We start from the raw sequence: 19,418 nt of genomic DNA, 5'->3' as shown, positions 1-19,418 counted from the left end.
TTAAAGGAATGATACTTTAATTATTTTTATTTTTATTTTTTGTATAGGCTGGTCTGTGGTTTACAAGAGATGAAGATACAAAAATTCCAGAAAATCCTCTTGAACCCCTGCCATTCAACAGGCAAGAACATCTTATAGAGGTAATTACTGAGATCCTTAAAAAAATTTACTATTACAACACTGGTAATTTCTTTGTCTTTTTCTTCCACTTATATAATTTGTTTTGGATTCCATTCCTTCAACCCCCGTTCCTTTGCTGTATCCCCAGAATATAGATTTTAATATTCATAAAGTTGCCTCACAGGAAAGTTCTGGGGGGAGGAGACAGGGATCAAAATCTTAGACAGAGTTCCACTGTTTAACTCCCTGTGTGAGTTAAACCCATAACCCCTTGGGTCTCACTTTCCTCATCTGTCAAAGTAAGCTGTTGCTTGACAGATTTGTCTCTGAAGGTCCTTCCAATTCTAAAAGCTAGGATAAGAACTGTCATTTTACCAATATCGTAATCCCCCCTTGGAATACATCCCAAGACCCCAAATGTATGCCTGAAATTGTGGGTAATACCAAACCTTATATATACTGTCTTTATAAGTCAAACTTTACAAATTAGGCACAGTAAGAGATTAGCAGTTATAGGTAACAATAAAATAAAACAACTATAACATTATTCTGTAATGAAAGTTATGTGACTATGGTCTTTCTCTCTCAAAATTTCTTATTGTGCCGTATTCACCCTCTTCTTGTGATGATGTGAGATGATCAAATGCCTGTGAGGAGATGAAGTGAGGTGAATGACATAGGCATTGTGATGTAGTGTTAGACTACTAGTGACCCTCTGATTATTTATCAGAAGGAGGATCATCTGTTTCCGGACTGAGGTCACCACAGTGGACCGTGGGTAACTGCAACCACAGAAAGTAAAACCACAGCTAATGGGGACTACTGTGTATGTTTTTGTCCATTTCTCTTTGATTTTGATTAACTTGAACAACATACCAAGGGTTGCATAAGCATTGCCCATGACCCATCAGATTACTATTATCAATATTATTATTGCCAATAATGGTATTATTAGCCTCTATCCCTAAACCCACAATAGAAAGCAGGACTAAGGTAAAGTACTCTGGCTTCAATGTAAATGTTTAAAATATAAAAATATACGTAAATCAACCAAATTCAGCAGGATATGAGAGACATTGCATAGTGTATTTAAACAGCACAGCAAACTAGGTGTGTCAATGGTCCAATTTCAGCCAGCCTTTAGTTTAAAAGTGCAATATAAAATTGAACAAGACCCCAGTTATACCCTAAAAGTGAGCAATTCCCTTCAACTGGGTGCATAGTATCAGAGCACCTATCCCATGATAGCAGGAGAGCAGGTAAGAAAAAAGGGTCAAGGAGTCACCAGAGTCCAAGACCTGAGACTGGCAGGTGTGGAGACAATTTTTTGTCTTGGTCATGGTGGGAGTTTTCAGTATGAAACTGGAGGTCCTAGACCAACCCCATAAAGCCTTTGGAAGGCCATTCTCTGTATGACTTTGTAAACAAAACTGCCAGCAATAAACGGGTTCTTCTGTGAATAAACTGGAAGTCTGAATATGTCAACTCAAAGCACTTTCCTTTTCAGCCAGAAGTTTTAGCAATGTCAATCGATGGCAGAGCCCTTTGGTTGTTCCCCCAGCAGCTAATATCAGCAGCCAGACAGTGCCCTGAGATGGTTAGGTGCCCTGACAACTGCTAGGAAAGGACCATTGATGCCAAGGAAGGGAGTGGCTCCCTCCTACTGGTGCCCAGACTGCTGGAAAATGACCTACAGGAACAGAATGAAAGTTGGCAGCAGAGGCAGGAACATGAAGCCTGAGAAAGAAGTGGAACAAAGAATGGCTGTTGTGTGTATGTGTGCACCTCCGGAGGACAGAAAGGAGTGGTGTTTTCCACTCCTCACTGCCTCAGAGACTGGATGCTCAGAATTACATAAGTCTCAGTGCTCTTAAACTGGGATTCAATACACAGATTCCAATGCTTGCAAGCTTCAAGATCTTGAGGAAGTTACCTAACCTCTCTGTCAATCCCTGTCTGGCAAGGTTGTTGTATCAAGTGAGTGACTGGTATGTAATAAGCCCTATGTAAGTGTTAGCTAAACAGAAGCTAGCCATGGGGTAGAAGCTATAGCTGGTTGAAGAATGGTTAATGGTTAGCATGATAAAGAAAGGTGTGAAAAAAAGAAAAAACAACAAAATGAATTTACCCCTTTGGCTGAAATTAGAGTAGGAAAAACCAAATTGACAGGGGAGGATGGGAGGGTGAGCAATGTCCCATGGAGAGGGAATTCTGAGGGTTAGGAGCCCTGGGCTCTGTCCCCAGTTCTGTCATGACTCACTGTAGGAGGCTGAGAAGGTTTCTGCACTCCAAGGGATTTTGTACCTTCTTAAGAAGAGGGTTTGAACTATAGTCTCAGGTCCCACCCAATTCCCCAACTATGTCACTTGTGCTCTCTGTGACCCAGGGCCCACCTCTGAGCCACACTGGAAGGGGCCCCTTAAGACAGACCGTTAGCACTCCACAGACTTGAATGACCCCAGAGTCCCAGACACTGGATGGAAGGACCCATTGCATCCAAGAAAGGAACCCTGAGACATGTTTATTTTGAAATCACAGTGTTGTCCCCTGACATTGGAGGTTATACAAGATATGCATGTCAGGGGGTGGGAATCTTTGAATACTACAATATTGTAAACGATCTTAGGAACACAGTAAGCCTTATGTTTTATGAATGTTCTATCCATTGACTTAAAATCAAGCCTGTATAATTACAGAAAAAGTGCAAATATCAGCTTATTTCATTTTTACACATCTTTTTTTTTGAGATAGAATATTTAGCTGATTTTTAAGGGAAATAATGATGTATTCCTCCTGCATAGCACTTATAAGAGCAATTCAGTGGAAATCATAATGAAGTTCAACAACTCCTATGAAAGAAATGGAAGATAGGCCCTCAGGGACCCTGTGGTGATTATCTGTCAGTCTCCCTGTCAGTCTCCCTCTACTCCTAGTCCTGCTGGCAATCTCTGAAGTAATGAGAGGCAAGAGGGAATGAAGAACACAAAATCCTGAAGGAACCCACTAGATCATGAGATCATGAGAAAAATCAAAGGATGCCTTACTGTTGAAGAGTGTTTTTAAGCATCTCAATACAGCTCTGTGCCTGGCTTACAACAGACTTACAACTCCATTAACTTTGATAAAAGTGACTGAATGAATTTGCAGATTCCATCGACCCCTAAGACTCTTTCTTGCTTTGTAGCATAACAGATTCCATGCAGTTTCTTATCAAAGTGATTTTTATTTAAATTTTATTGGATTTGTCAAGTATCAGAAACTTATTCTTCCAACTGTGTAATTAAATTTATTCATAGTTGTAAGGATCATGAGTAATAGAGAATAGCTTGGTATCTATGGATATAGGCATTTGAACATTTGCTTCTCAAAGTAGAGGCCAGGACCAGCAGCATTAGAATCATCTAAGAACTTGCTGTATGTACACAAATGTACACCATTCCAGAACCACCTACTTAATCAAAATCCAAGTTTAAAAAAAGATTCTCTGGGTCATTAAATGTACATGTTTGAGAAGTACTCATGAAGAAAGCCAGTCTCCTCTTCAAGCAGGGCCATAGGGCTGATTAGATGCTTAAGTGTGACCTGTGAATTCCAGGGTTTGAGCTGCTTTGTTGGGCCCCAAGGGATATTGAATTCCCACATACTAACTTCTTTTACTGCTAGATACACAGGACATTGCATATAGAGCTGACTTCAGCTCAATCTTCTAGTGTCAGAGAGATTACAAAAAAAAAAAAAAAAAAAGGATATTCAGTGATTAGCACACTCTCTCCTCCAGTATGAATCCAAGATGGAAAAAGTCACATGACTGTTAAGAAATTAAGTATGGAGTTCAGAGAACTGTTGGCAAGTTGAAAGATTTTTTTTCTCCAATTTATTTATTTTCAGAAAAACAGTATTCATTATTTTTTCACCACACCCAGTGCTCCATGCAAGCCGTGCCCTCTATAATACCCACCACCTGGTACCCCAACCTCCCACCCCCCTGCCACTTCAAACCCCTCAGATTGTTTTTCAGAGTCCATAGTCTCTCATGGTTCACCTCCCCTTCCAATTTACCCAAAAGCACATACCATCCCCAATGTCCATAACCCTACCCCCCTTCTCCCAACCCCCCTCCCCCCAGCAACCCACAGTTTGTCCTAAAGATACAAACGTAGTGATCCAAAGGGGCACGTGCACCCGAATGTTTATAGCAGCAATGTCCACAATAGCCAAACTATGGAAAGAACCTAGATGTCCATCAACAGATGAATGGATAAAGAAGATGTGGTATATATACACAATAGAATATTATGCAGCCATCAAAAGAAACGAGATCTTGCCATTTGCGACAACATGGATGGAACTAGAGCGTATCATGCTTAGCAAAATAAGTCAAGCGGACAAAGACAACTGTCATATGATCTCCCTGATATGAGGGAGTGGTGATGCAACATGGGGGCTTAAGTGGGTAGGAGAAGAATCCATGAAACAAGATGGGATAGAGAGGGAGACAAACTATAAGTTGAAAGATTTTAATGGCTAGACTCCACTCATCACAGGGAGATCTACTAGAAGTGCTGTATTTAGAAGTCAGAACCCAGTTTGTCAGAGTGGTGATAAGGATAGACAGATATGTCCTTGCTCTGTGGCTCCCTTTACCTGCTTAAAAGGTAGTCCCACTTTGGAAAACAGTGTGGAGATTCCTTAAGAAATTAAAAATAGAACTTCCCTATGACCCTGCAATTGCACTACTGAATATTTACCCCAAAGATACAGATGTCGTGAAAAGAAGGGCCATCTGTACCCCAATATTCATAGCAGCAATGGCCATGGTCACCAAACTGTGGAAAGAACCAAGATGCCCTTCAAAGGATGAATGGATAAGGAAGATGTGGTCCATATACACTATGGAGTATTATGCCTCCATCAGAAAGGATGAATACCCAACTTTTGTAGCAACATGGACGGGACTGGAAGAGATTATGCTGAGTGAAATAAGTCAAACAGAGAGAGTCAATTATCATATGGTTTCCCTTATTTGTGGAGCATAAGAAATAACACGGAGGACATGGAGAGGAGAAGGGAGTTGAGGAAAATTGGAGGGGGAGATGAACCATGAGACACTATGGACTCTGAAAAACAATCTGAGGGTTTTGAAGGGACAGGGGGGTGGGAAGTTGGGTAAGCCTGGTGGTGGGTATTATGGAGGGCACATTTTGCATGGAGCACTGGGTGTGGTGCATAAACAATGAATTCTGGTACATTGAAAAGAAATTTTAAAAATTAAAAATGAAAAAAATCTATAAAATGTAGTCCCCACCACCTTTACTAGCATATTTTTTCTAAAAATGTTGATACCATTGATTAGCATATAATTTTCTTTAACATTAGAATTTTGAGTCTCACTCTTCTGTATTTTAACTTGGCATACTCTTCATTTAATGCCATTCATTACATATTATGTTTACTGATTCAATCCTCAGAAAGTGGCCTTATTCTAAAGCTCCTGAAAGGATCCTTCATTGCCTGTCCATCTACTGTTTACCCAATTTAAGCCTATTAATCTTTGATTGAAATTCTTTTTGTGTGGCAGTTTTTCTTTAGGCTATTTGCTGACCAGGAGAAGGATCCGCCTCAACTTGACTACACACAGATGCTGCTTTATTTTGCTTGTCATCCAAATGCTGTTGAAGGGGTCTACAGGGCTCTCAGTGTGGCCATCGGGACTCATGTCTTCCAACCAATCAAAACTCCTCCTGTTATTGTAGAAAAGGTAATTGTGTTCCAGAAATGTACTAGCATTGGAGTCTGGAGGGGATTGACAGGAGATCCTAAACTTCTAACAACAGAGACTCTGTTTGTTTCATCTCTGTATTTTTCTGGGTACATAACACAATACTTTACACATAGTAGGTCTTCAATAAAGCTTTACTCAATTGGATTAAGAACTAGAGACCCACTATCCAAAAACAAAAACAAAACTTTGCAGTAAAATCAAAATTTGCTCAGTTTCTTGGTGGAATCCAAGTTTGTTCCATAAAAGACAGCCTTTATTTTACATGAAGTGCTGATGCTTCTCAATGAAAAAGAAGTGGGTATCAATCCAATCTATCTGTCATCCTATGTGGAAATTCTACGTGAAACAAGTAGACATCTCAGACATCCTACATACATGTGACACTTGATAGTGTTTCAGGCCAAAACTCAGCCACCTGAAATCCATAGGTACCTTGCATCTCCTGCAGCCAAGGATGAAGCAGCTTAATAGCTAATAAAACCTCATACTCCATTTTGAGATTTCTAAAGGACTGGTATTCCCTAGCTTTTGGGGATGAAAAAGCCTCAGAACAGGGGGCTAACTAATGTACTTATTAGGTGCCAATTTGCATGAATTTTAGTATTCCCCTGACCTTTTTGGGGACAGAGCTGTGGTGCTCATAATGGAACACTTGTGTCCGTCCTTCTTTTATGGACACAGAGGAGAGAGAGGCACTGCCCAGTCCAAATCTGCAGATGTCCTAGCCACACTTGTTTGTCTTTCATACATGTTTGTGAAAACAGAGTATGCCCGATTCACTTAAAAAAAAAAGAAAAAAAAAAGGCGCGGTAAGTTTCTGTGACAGCTTTCACATGTACGAGGAAACACACAATTAGATGTAACCGTGGGTCTTGGCCCTGAACAAATGGATGAGAGATAGCTTTCCCTCCTATTTGGGCCAGAGTGAGGCCAGACAGGTGCCCAGTAAGCTGACCACTCGGGCCTTTATGACCTGATGTGCTGTAGTTGCTATTTCAACACTTCCACAGTGACAGAAAGTACATCAAGAGTGTTTTTTTCACTCAAGAATACTGTCTCCTTAGACAGTATTGGAAGGCCAGTTTCAGTTTTTCCAAATAAATAGGAGTTAGATTTGAACTGCCTTTTTGGGGACTGCATTTGCTACTTCCCCAGGGGTTTTCCTATCTCCCCTTAGAGGTTGGGCCTCCCTGAGCTAACTGGAACATGGATCATGGCTTGCCAGGAGGTCTCAGTCAAATGTCTGTCCTCCAGAAGAGCTTCCCTGACCTCAGAAGATGTCAGGCACCCACTGCCATATATTTCCGAACATTCTGTATTTCTTTCATGGTCTCTTCACAATAACTATTTCTTCAGGTCAGCTTCTTTTCTAGACTTCAGGCATCCTGGGGGCAGGGAGGGGCCATCTGTCTTGTTCTGAACCTGCCACAACCCTGAACCTGAATTACTGGCAGTAACTCAGCAAAAATTTCATTGAGTGAGTCAGTTAATTAATAATTGGGTTTGTAAATCATGGCTTCTGCATAGCCCCGTGATCCTCAAAGGATACAGAAGAAGCCAGATTTGCTCCCCTGAAGGGACTTTGTCTAATTGCCCCCATCTGTGCAGAAAAGAATGGGAGAACAATGCCCCAAACATGGAAGGGACACAGTATAAATAACAGATTAACATGGTCTTACTGAACAAAAGCAGTGGTTTTTTCCCACCTCCTTATTTTTGTTTTTGCTATTGCTTCTCCTGGAATACCCTGCATCTCACCCTGAAGGGTCCAAGACCTTCCCGGTATCCAAGGTCTTTTTCAACTACGATATGAGTCATGAAGCTTCCCCTGACACTCAAGAGCAACACTGAACACTCTCAAATGGGTCCCCTTATACTCAGATCCTCCCTGACAAGGCTGAGTACCACTGCCTACACACATGTGTTTACTCAACAAATATTTATCCAGATTTTCTGTGTACGAGAAACCACACTTGACATGGGGATAAAATAAGTAACATATAGAATACACCATATGGAAATAAATGCTACAGGAAAAGAAAGAATTTAGGGAAAAATACAGAAGTTGGGGTGGGTTGCAATGCTGTGAAGAGCTGCAAGGTAATTGCAATTTGAAGTAAAGACCGCAGTGGATACCAAGCCCTAATTCCAAAGACCAGCCATTGTCGTTGGAGAGAAGTGAGCTGGAGGAGAATAGTAAGAACAAAAGGTGAGGGGGAGAGGGCTGTGAGGCCACTGTAGGGACTTGACTTTGACTCTGCCGAGAGATGAGATGAGAAGTTATTGGAACATGGCCGTCTGACTTAAAATGTATGGAGATCTCTCTGGCTGCAGTGCCAAGAGCAGACTGGAGGGGGACAACGGAAGGAAATAAGAAGAACTAGTGATTCAGGCAGCAGTTTGTCTGTCTGTTGAATCCTACTGCTAAGTTATTTCCACCTTGAGTTGGGGACAACATGTTAGCTGCTGCATAGCAAGTGTTCTATCAATGTTTGTAAACATGGCAGAAAAGAAGGGAGGAAGAGACAGAGGAGTGGAACGGAATCCTGTTTGCAAGATAGAGAGGCGGAAAGCAGACATTCCCAGCAGAGGCAATAGTAGGATCAAGGAGGCTGCAATGAGCTGGAAAGCCCAGGAAAGAGGAAGCCTGTGCTAGAACTGTTGCTATAGTAACAGACAGCTGCCTGACTGAGTAGCGGCCAAGCCAGCTAGCACAGGAAGCCTCTGCCTCTCCTCTGTCCCTAAGCCACTCATTCACAGAAGCTAGTGCCCCACCTGGAAAGCAAGCCCCTGGAGAGCTGTTCTCCAGAGTTCTTCTAAAGCCCAGGGACACTGCGCGGGAACTGCTCCATAACCACTGCACCACACAGATGGAACCAGTCTGAGAGGCAGGGGACAAAGAGCACACTTGTGACCCACCACACACAGAGGCCTGTTCCTGTCTAGGGGTAAACCGTGGGAGGTTGAGCTTTTGAAATACAGAATCCACCCACCTCCCTCATTCTTGCTCACCCCTTGTTCTTACTATCCGACCTCCAATTATGCTACTCTGTTACTGTGCCCTTTCCAGCTGTGTTCTAGTTTCCTGGGCAACCTCTTCCCAGGAAGCCAGATTGAGCCTGCTCAGAAATAACACCTCCAACAGATCCACGTTCACTCCCAAGACATTAAATCAAATCTCTGCTTTTGCTTTCCGCATAAACAACTGGAAATCTCCCAACAGTTCATTCTTCTTTACTCCATTTCTATGACTCATGCTGTTATATTCAATGTGGCACAAACCTTCTGTTCAAATCCATGGCTTCTTGAGTAATTTAAAAGAAGTTCAAGAGCAAAGCATTCATAAGTATGCACTAGTCCTGATGAAGCTCTAACTAAGCTGACATTTGGAAAATGGTTCATTCTGGCCTGCGTGGTATGGGGTTATGATGTAGGAATTCAGTAAATTGTAGGCGTGAAATTGCCACATTTTGAAGATCTTGTTAAAGCATCTTGGCAGAGCATTTGAGATGCTGGGGTTTGAAACATATACATTTTCATTCCTTCTTATGCTTTTGACACCTTGCCCATGTTAGTCCCAAGGACTGACCTTCTGTTTTGTCTCTGAGAGGTGGGACTGAACTGATTGAATGATAGCAAAGCATGGCCAGGCATCATTCTGGGGACAAATTTTTTGGGAGATCTTGAGCTTTCAAGAGGTAGCTGAGTGTGACATCGTGTTTGGTAGCACCACAATCTGTCCTGCTGCTCAGATGCTAATGTGACTCGGAAAGAGTTTTTTGATTCCACTAGTAACTGCTCACTCAGAAGCACTGGCTTTTCTTCAAACTGGCATCACTGATTTTGTTCATACACCCACATTCAAAATTGTGATCTTTCAGAGATGTCTGTCAGAGAGAGCCTCTTCTCTCTCACCCTCTACAGTCTCACCAGGATGCTGATCTGGCACCTTGGGTTCCCATCTCAGCTTCCGCTCATTCCCTGCCCTCTCACTGAACCACTAAGTCTATTCTTTGTCAACCCTCTGGAGAGAGGAAAAAAAAATCAAAAATTGCAAAAGCATGCACTGATATTTGTAAGGATTCTTCATTAAAATTTCAAAGGCTTAAATGGTTGCCTTTTGGCCACAATTCATTTGTCCCATGATGATTATACTGGACCTCTGAAAAGTTGGTCCCTCTCTAATTATGGAAATAGTGCAGAGGGACAAGGCTTTTTCTCTGTTTAGCTAAGTACCACCTGCTCATCTAATCCGACAAGTCATTTGCTCACCCACAGGTTCTGTCTTTATCATGTCCACACAGCATTTATACTGCAGTCTCAGTAGAAGTCCATTCATCCTGCACCACTCAGCAAGATGTTTGACATCTTGACTGTGTTCATTTCATGATACGAAATGTTTTCTTGCCCTGGAAAACTATTGTTAGGTAGCCAGTGTGATGATCCCCAACCTTCCTAGGGGGATACAAAAATGCCAGTTTCGCATTTCTGCAATGTAACATTTCAATTGTTTAAAATAGAGAAGAATTTGAATAGATAGATAGAGATATTTATACTTAATTCCAAAATCCTCACTTAATAAAGCTCGCTCTCTCTCTCTCTCTCTCTCTCTCTCTCTTTCTATCTCAGATTAAATTCCCAATTTACCAAAGGATTTAGAAACCCAACCTACCCAGAGCTAAAGCAGATGCAGCCTGTCTTCATTACACTGCTTACAGCCCCTACCAATCTCCTAAAGGGACTGACAACTATCAGATGCTTAATTTACTGCTGTATTATAATCCTTTTTATACCAGGGACTTTTATGACTACGTGGAAAGAATTTGCAATTGCATGATTAATTAACTTGTACTTAATGCTTCTACTGAAGTGAATATTTATAGATATTGGATCCCTCCTTTTATTTAAAGCTTACATTTAGCTTTTTCTCCTTTCTTAGGATAAAGGAGAATCAATATTAGGGTGTCTTCTGACTTCTGACCCATCAACATTCTAAAATCGCCCATTTTTCGATGGCAAATGATCAAATATCAATTATCTCATCAGGAAACACACTCACCTAGACATATTTATTACAGTAAATATAAAAAATACAAATCTGTAGAGTATTTGGAAAGTACACAAATAAGTAAAAAAGAAATCACCTGTTCCACTACACAGAGGTAACCATTGTTAACTCTTTACTGTGTCTTACTTTTTTTCACTAATAAGCATAGATATATAAGAAAATGAGGATCCTAGTGTATTTATTATTTTCTTTTGTTTTCTTTTTGCACTTATTCTGTGAGTGTTTTCTCATGTCGCTAGGTAGTCTTCTAAACCACACTTTTCATGGCAGTATAGTATTCCATGACAGAAATATACTGTAATTTTTGTCACCATTCCACATTTTCGGAATTGCAGATTTTCTGTGTTTACTGTAAGTAATACTGAACAAACATGCATATATAAAAGTCTTTGTTCACATTTCTTTAGAGTCAATTCCTAGACCTGTAACTATAGGGTCAATAGGTAGGACTATTTTTCAGGCTTTTGATAAATATGAAATTATACCAGAAACAATGTACTGTTTCCCGTACTCACAGGGCCAGTACCTGACTTCATGGCTCTTGGACATGTTTCAAGGAGCTGCCATAACAATCCCACTGGACTTTCCACATTCAGTTTGTATTCTCTCTTGCCTTCCAGTGTATAGTTGGATTTAACCTCCAGTATAAAAATAAACATTTCTGAAGCCCTTAGAATCTATCAAGCTTAAGTAATTACTTGCCATAACCTTTCCACTATAGTCAATTTCCTTTAAAGCAAATCCTTTAAAAATTGACATTCATATACAGAAGTCTGATACCAGTTCTGCTAATTCTCTTGAGTATCCATTTATGGAGGAAGCTGAGGCACCTGGCATGTATGGAGGTAAGACACACCCCACATAAGGCATCTGTAATCTACAGACAGAATTGGTCTAGAATCTTGACATGATCTCCAATGCAGCTAGCATATTCTCTTCTATACTTTGTTTGGCTAGGTTGTGGGAGACACCATCATTTCATTGCATGAAAAGTATATTGCAAAATTGGCGTGTGCTAAATGTCTGCATTACTGGAAATACCAGTTCAACCTCATATTCTCTTCATTTAATCATGCAGACCTCCTCCTTGACTGATATGAGTCCAGTTGAGGAATATCCTGAACTCGAGGGAAATTTTGTGAGTGAGGAAGGGGAACTAAGAGAAGACGGGGAGAGAAAGGAAGAAAACCCTGAGAACGTGAACACCGAAAAGATTTCCATGGAAAGACTACTCAAAGTGTTCCAAGGAGGAAAAGAAGTACAGGATCCTAACCGATTTGCCAGCCACCTACAGATAGAGAATGCTTACTCAGAGGTTGGTTAGATTCTTTCATAAAAGGGGCAACCTGTCCATAAGAAAAGTCACCCTCAAGTTTTAATATGGTTTCATGGAAGTGCTCTCAAATGTATTATGGTATAGAAGTTGTGGAAAATTCCTTTATTAAGTAAAATAAGTTTTTAACATCTGCAGGACCGTAAAGTTAATTTCATTTTTTTTCTTCTTTAAAGAACTTCATCAAAGTATTTCAAGACATAGGTGCCAAGAATCTGGAGCCAGTTGAAGTTGCCGTTCTTTTGAAGCATCCTTTTATTGAAGATCTGATTTCAAATTATTCAGACTACAAAATACCAGTGAGTATTAGCCAAAAGTGTCTTAATTCAGTTGATCTCAGGATCAGGACATGGTGGGACATCTCCAGTGTGGACTACAGAGACAGGAGGAATGCTGGAGCTGTCCATACCAGGGTCAGGAGAAGCTAAGCTGGCAACAGTATCAGCTCAGACAGGCCAGCTCATGATACACAGAGGGCAGCAAGTTCAGGGAGAGTAGAGGTAGCTAGCAATACTATCGATGATACTGCCAGCATTATCAAACTGCCTCATGAGGCATAGGGCTACTTTGGGCCTAAGACAGAAGGCTGGAGTTGATGAGACTAAAGCTGGGTAAATGGCAGTGTTCATATTCCAGATCATTCCAGCCATCTAATGACTGGCCTATGACTGAAGGGTATGGAGAACAGAATCCCTCTTTGCCAAAGAGAACTAAGGAGACCATGATCTTCAACCAAGTGCCCACAGAGTCACTGCACTCTCATCGGGTCGACATTGTCTGTGCTGTGCGTATGGTGACAGTGTACACGAAAGACAGGATGCCAGTTCCATCAGCAAAATACGATGCACGATGGAGAAACTGAGTACAAAACCCAGTGAGACTGGACCACCTCAGAAGGAGGGAAAGAGGAAAAGAAGAGCTGTACTCCAGAGCTCATAGTAACCCAGCCATTCTGTACCGCACATGCTGTATCTGCACCCACTGTGGCCATGCCTGGTCTCCAACAGCAAGGGCTAAGGCAGGCAGAGGTGGACCCCCTTTCACAGTGGGGCAAGCTTACAGCGGCTAACTGGCTTCAACTTCCTTCCATACCAGTTCAGTCATATGAAACCTCCTTATCGGGCTCTGGCTAGGTGTTTATTGGACCATACAGGGCTTGCTGAGTTTAAGATAAAAGCACTTTCTCCATGCTATTTGTTATGCTCCACAAATAAGTGAAACCATATGATAACTGACTCTCTCTGCTTGACTTATTTCACTCAGCATAATCTCTTCCAGTCCCGTCCATGTTGCTACAAAAGTTGGGTATTCACCCTTTCTGATGGAGGCATAATACTCCATAGTGTATATGGAGAAGGGAGTTGGGGGAAATTGGAAGGGGAGGTGAACCATGAGAGACTATGGACTCTGAAAAACAATCTGAGGGTTTTGAAGGGGCGGGGGGGTGGGAGGTTGGGGTACCAGGTGATGGGTATTATAGAGGGCACAGATCGCATGAGCACTGGGTGTGGTGCAAAAATAATGAATACTATTATGCTGAAAATAAAAAATAAATTAAAAAAAAAAAAGACAAAAGCACTTACACTTTGGTCAAATGAAGGTGATCTAAAAGGCATTACTCCTGACTTCTCAGTGATAACCTTATATTCCCAGAAACGAGACTATTCCGACTTGAATATCTATAGACCTAAATTGGTTTGTTCTAAATTGCTGATCTTTTTACATAGAAATTGTATTATCTATGTTGGTAATTATTGAAATCAATTTTAACAAACTAGCAGACTCTTATCCAGGAGGCAAGTGTGATTGGAGCATTCTGGAACACAGGCTCAGGAATCAGAAAGTCGTGGGACTGAATCTCAGGTATACTACTTACTAGATACCTGACTATAACTTTCTATTTGTCCCAGCTTTCTTATCTGTTAAATGGGAATAACAGCCATTCCTGTTCAATGGACTGCTGTGGATTCCTGTTCAATGGAATTAAATGAGATCATGCAGAAGGATGCACTTGGAAAGTATTTCAGAAATGTTGGCTGTCACAGTAACTCTTCACTACTGAGCACTTATTACTGAGGCTAGTCATGTAAGCTTCCATGGGAGACAAAAATGTGTGCAAAACTCAGTTTCTCAAACAAATTCCACTTTTGTTTGCAAGAGAATTTTTATATGCAAGAATTACCAGCGAATGATATTAAGTATGCCACCCAAGCACAACATTATAGGAATTAAAAAACAGGACATTTTTTTGTTCCAGAAGCTGAATCTTCAAAGATGGCCAGGACTGTTAAAAATGGAGGGACAGGAGAGGACATGAATGTGAATTGCTGTTGGGGTGGAGAGAGGACAGCATCACAGGAAAAAGGAGAGGCCTGTGCAAGGCCATGAACACAGGACTGCATTGGAAGACGGGGAGCCTGTAGGGGTTCTGAGTAGGGGCGTGATGTGACATCATCTTCATCCTGCAGTGTTTCTTTGTCTCTTCACAGTATCATATCATTATATCTCTGCCTTTAATAGGGCTCTTTAAAAAAAGAAAAAGCTGTGTCACTTTATATAAATAGGCCAAAATAGCTGGAAACAGGGTTAGCATTCCACAAGCCTTTACTGTTTGCCTCAAAACTAATACATTACATTTCCCTTTCCAGTTTCTTATATCACATATTTTTACTAATAAAGATTAGCCTTCTTCCCCAACTTAGGAGGAGGAGGGCATAGGTCAGTGTGATCCTAGAATTAATGGAAACAGAAGACACCAGAACTAGACAATAAAGTGGAGAGGATGGTGAGGGAAGATGGGGAGAGTGGCCAGTTGTGGGGCTCTCCCCCACTTTTGCTTTCCTCCAGGCCAGCATCATTCTGTATAAGGTAGGTTTGGGAGCTATATGTTGGAATCTATCTTATACTAATTACCAAGAATGAGTAAGAACATAAAATGATGCCACAACTATTTCCTCCCCTAATGGGAAGAAAACTCCTTACAAAGTCAGGCGATTTGGGAACACATTTACTCTGGCCAGACTAAATATGGCTAACTTGCAAAGAAGATTCTAGTCAGCCTTTCCCTAAGAAAAGAAAACAGCCAGTGGCTGCCTGGCTTCAAGAGGCAGCCCCTTGAAAAGGTATTCTGACTCCTAGGGTAAGCTGGAGTCCCTGGGGCTCTTTTCATTTATGCATTTCCCTCATTTCAGAAGGAATCTGATCAACTTGTCACTACTGACATTTCGGACAGTGTTGTCTCTCTGCACAGGACTGTCTCCAGCATAGCAGGATTCTGGGCCACCACCCACTCTACCTCTGGGGCACTTGGACACACTGACTATCAACACCATCTCTGCATATCTCCCAGATCTCCCTGGTGTGCAGCATCCCTCTGGCTGGAGCCGGCCAGAGGGATGCTGACCTCCAGTGAGTCAGTCTCCCAGGACCAGGATCTCCTGATGTTCTAACAGCAGAAAGAGAATTAGCCTGTCTGTCAGCAGTCGGTCTGTCCATTCACTCCTTCATTTCCACAGTGTTTCTGTAGAGTCGGAAGCTTCAGGTCCCTCCCTCCTTGCCCCCACCTCTCCTCCCTGGTCCCCCACCTCGAATCCGTGAGAGGAAAGGGTACTCTAGAAATGGAAATCAGAGAGTTGAGACTGAAACCTAAAAAGCCTAAGCCCTGATATTCTAAAATAAAAGAGCTGCCCTTTCCAGTAAGAAGTTCTATTCTCATTTTCACTGAGCAGGAAAAAAATAAAAAAGAAAGAAAGAAAGAAAGATTAAAAATAAAGGAAAGGAAAAAAAATTTCTGAAAACTCAGTTTCTGTCAAAGCCATCCTGTCACCATTTCTGCTCCAAATATCCATGTGCAAGTAAATAGATCACATTTTAAAATGAACTTTAACCACAGTGATGTTATTTGAAGATCTTTCAAGATAAGTAGAGCAAAAGCTAGAATGTGGTTTTTCAGGTTAAAATGTTGTTTGCTGTTATAAACAGTGGGAAGTGAAGGTTGTTGCCTGATAGCTCTGTGTTTACAAGGTTTGTGTTTGGAAGCAGCAACGTTTTAAAATATATATTTGAAAAAACCGAGTATTCAGAATGATTTTGCTATGTTTTATTTTTGCTCCTATTGGGAGGTGGCCTGGCTTTGTGGGTGAGAGAGTGGGCCCAGGGGCCACACTGATGGGGTTCACACCAACAAACTGTGTGACCTTGGGCAAGTGACCTCATGGTGCCTTGGTTCCCTCATCTGTAAAATAGTGTTACCATACCCCCATAGGGCTCGTGCGTGGATTAGATGACTTAGTACAAATAAGTGCTTAGCTCAGTGCTTGACAGGTAGAAAGCACCTGATAATAAATGTTAGACATTATGATTATTATTACTCTTATTACTAGTACCGATTTGCTGGTAGTTGCAGTGTCCAGAGCTATATGAAATTATATGTGGAGAAATAAATAACCTGGCACTCCTGAATTCAGTGTCTGCTCTTGTAAAAGAAAGAGAAGGCTTTCAATTGTGCAGTGCCATAATGACAAAGAGTCCAGATTGGTGTCCCAGATATCCTGACATGGCCACTACTCATGGGGAAGACTCAGATTCAGATTGTGTTGGAATTCACAGTCATTCATTTAAAGTCATTTATTTAACTTCTATTTTCATAGATCTAATACAAAGAAGTCACTTCAAGTAATGTTCCTAAATTATTAAGGAATTGCTTTGGTTAAATAAATGTGACAAGATCAATGAGGGTACTGTAACTGGGTTGTTAGTAAAATCAATTAATTTCCCATGACGAGTATACTTACAAATGTAAGTGAACAAATGATTTTTTATACCAACCTAATAATGTTGACTCAATGTAAATTATTTTTAGTAAAGCTTTAAATCAGGAATCCTTTCCCATCCTTGAAATTAAGGTTTCCATTCAATCGGAGATAATAATAAATCTTTTAGTATTAAAATCCAAATACCTCAGGACAATTTCTTATAAGCAAATGAGTTGGGCCCCAATTAATTACATGAGGACAAAATACAAATTATTAAGGATGAGTTGAAGGATTGTTCATCCCACTGTACCTTCAGGGTATCTGACTTTAAAATATTCTCCAACCTTCTCCTTTATCTTCGTAACAAACTACGATGACTGCTTCAGCAGTTTGTGTTTTCAAAGCACCCATTTCAAACATTTCCACACTCTCATGGCTTTTCTCCATTAACTGCTACTGAAAATTATGGCCTCTGACCTCAATGGCAAACTTACCCAGGGCTGACTTAAACATCTGGAGCTTATGGTTTTGTCCATGCTGCAGAGTATCAGATGATCCCAGGTCAGCTCACTCCTTCATCCCCAAGAGATCATTCCATAGTCAGCATTAGTTGTCCTAAGTACACTCACTATTCAAAGGAGACGTGTTATTAACAACTATGGCAGGTAGGACCAGAAAGGTCAATGGTGAGCAGCTGTTCTTTTTCACTGAGTTCATTCAGGTTTGACCTCTGGCTGCAGGACATCTGTATTTTCAAAGAACAAGATCTCACAAGAAAATGATTCACTATGATTCTTGGTAGTGACTGATAGTAAGCAGTGTGTGTCACTCGGCAAGGGTCAGCTCAGATAGTGAACTAACTTACGTCTTCTTGCGCAAAGTGACCTCAGTCAGATTGAAACATTTGGAACTCAGCTCTGAAGAAAAGAAACTTACATTATTAAAACATTTCCCTAAATTTGTTGCGGGGGAAAGAAATTGCATATATATAATTCTACATTTTCCATGTGTGTTTGTACCCCTTCTACAATTTGCTGATGTTTTAAATTCATGTTTTCAGTGTCTGTGATGTAAAATGTAAAATGCTGGTATTTTAAATGGATGAAAAACAGATCTTCTATTCCTAATATTGTTTTTTTAAAAAATGGAGAAATGAGACAATCTCCCCTCCAAATAATCTGCTAGTCTAAAATTCTCAAATCTGTAGACATGACTGACTTGGCATTAGAATTTTTCTTTAATACAATATGAATACAGTTGTTCATTCATTATTAGGGAAGTAACATTTTGGCTTGTTCATTATGTGCCAAACTCTGTGTAACTGCTTCTTACAAATGTTATTTAATTTAATAAGACAATTCTATTCATTATTAGATTAGAAAACAGAGGCTCCAAGATCTTTGATATCTTTCCAAGGGTACAGCCAGTAAGTTGCCGGGTGACATTTTAACTAAATAGGGCACTATTTTCTTAAAGAAAAAAAAATAAAAACAATTTACTGTTTCACCACTCTCATATATTAGGTGATCATTAATCCTAAATCACTTATTAATATTTGTTACTTCTCTTTGTTTTTCTTCCCTTAGGATATTAAAACAATTCTCCAAAGGAGTGAGCATGTACAAGGAAGTGATGGGGAGAGATCTCCTTTGAGACTTACAGAGGAAAAGAAATGAAGACAAGAGTGTGATTTTTATAATTTGACAATGAATCATCCAAACATCAATGTAAACAAGGTGTTAGTCATATATGTTGTCATTGAAAGTATAGAAATGACCCCTACCAGATTATAAGCAGCAATGAAAAGAGGGCCTTCCTTAACTCAGAGAATATTCTATAATAAACCTTAATTACAGAGCAAAAACCCAAAGTAAGAAGGAATGCATTTTTAAGTGATTCTGAAAATAGACAGCATTGGACAATATGCTCAAAAATAAACACACACATAAGTCATGAAAATTTCCTATGAGACGTGGGGAAACAATAGGCAAATATAGTGAAATTCCCCCCAAACTCCACATCAGGGAACTACTGATAAGTACATTTTGTCGTTCTTGCTCCATGTGCAGTAGAATGTCAAGGTCCATCACACCAGCCAAACGAAGAGAAGGCTGCATCATCACCTGCTGGTACAGCCACTTCCTATCATCTATTCCTAATTCTTTCCTAGTAGAATACAATGTTTCCATATAGATGGATATATTTGCACAATTATATCTTTTTATTTATATAGATTAGTGACTCAAATTCAGGGATACTTATTTCAAGAGAATGTTTTATTTTTAAGTGACTGATAATGCATTCTCAGTGGTGGGTCTTCTGTGAAACTCCTGCTTGGTCTCCATCCTCTCCCCGGCTGCT

The 19,418-nt window shown here is 40.5% G+C and overlaps 1 protein-coding gene across 1 annotated transcript in view; it reads left to right on the top strand.

The window, feature by feature from the left end:
- SPEF2 (sperm flagellar 2) overlaps positions 1–19,132 on the top strand; it is a 176,586-nt gene extending 157,454 nt beyond the window's left edge. The window contains exons 37-41 of the mRNA XM_044232833.1: positions 48–140; positions 5,699–5,878; positions 12,049–12,285; positions 12,480–12,602; positions 18,644–19,132. Of these exons, the coding sequence (XP_044088768.1) occupies positions 48–140; positions 5,699–5,878; positions 12,049–12,285; positions 12,480–12,602; positions 18,644–18,733 (723 nt within the window). The 3' untranslated portion in view covers positions 18,734–19,132. The remainder of the gene's footprint in view (positions 1–47; positions 141–5,698; positions 5,879–12,048; positions 12,286–12,479; positions 12,603–18,643) is intronic.
- The last annotated feature ends 286 nt before the right edge of the window (positions 19,133–19,418 follow it).

This window comes from Neovison vison, chromosome 1 (assembly GCF_020171115.1).
Source record: "Neovison vison isolate M4711 chromosome 1, ASM_NN_V1, whole genome shotgun sequence".
Taxonomy (NCBI): Eukaryota; Metazoa; Chordata; class Mammalia; order Carnivora; family Mustelidae; genus Neogale; species Neogale vison.
Note: the sequence above shows the minus strand (reverse complement) of the source record. Positions and strands in the feature narration are given on the sequence as shown.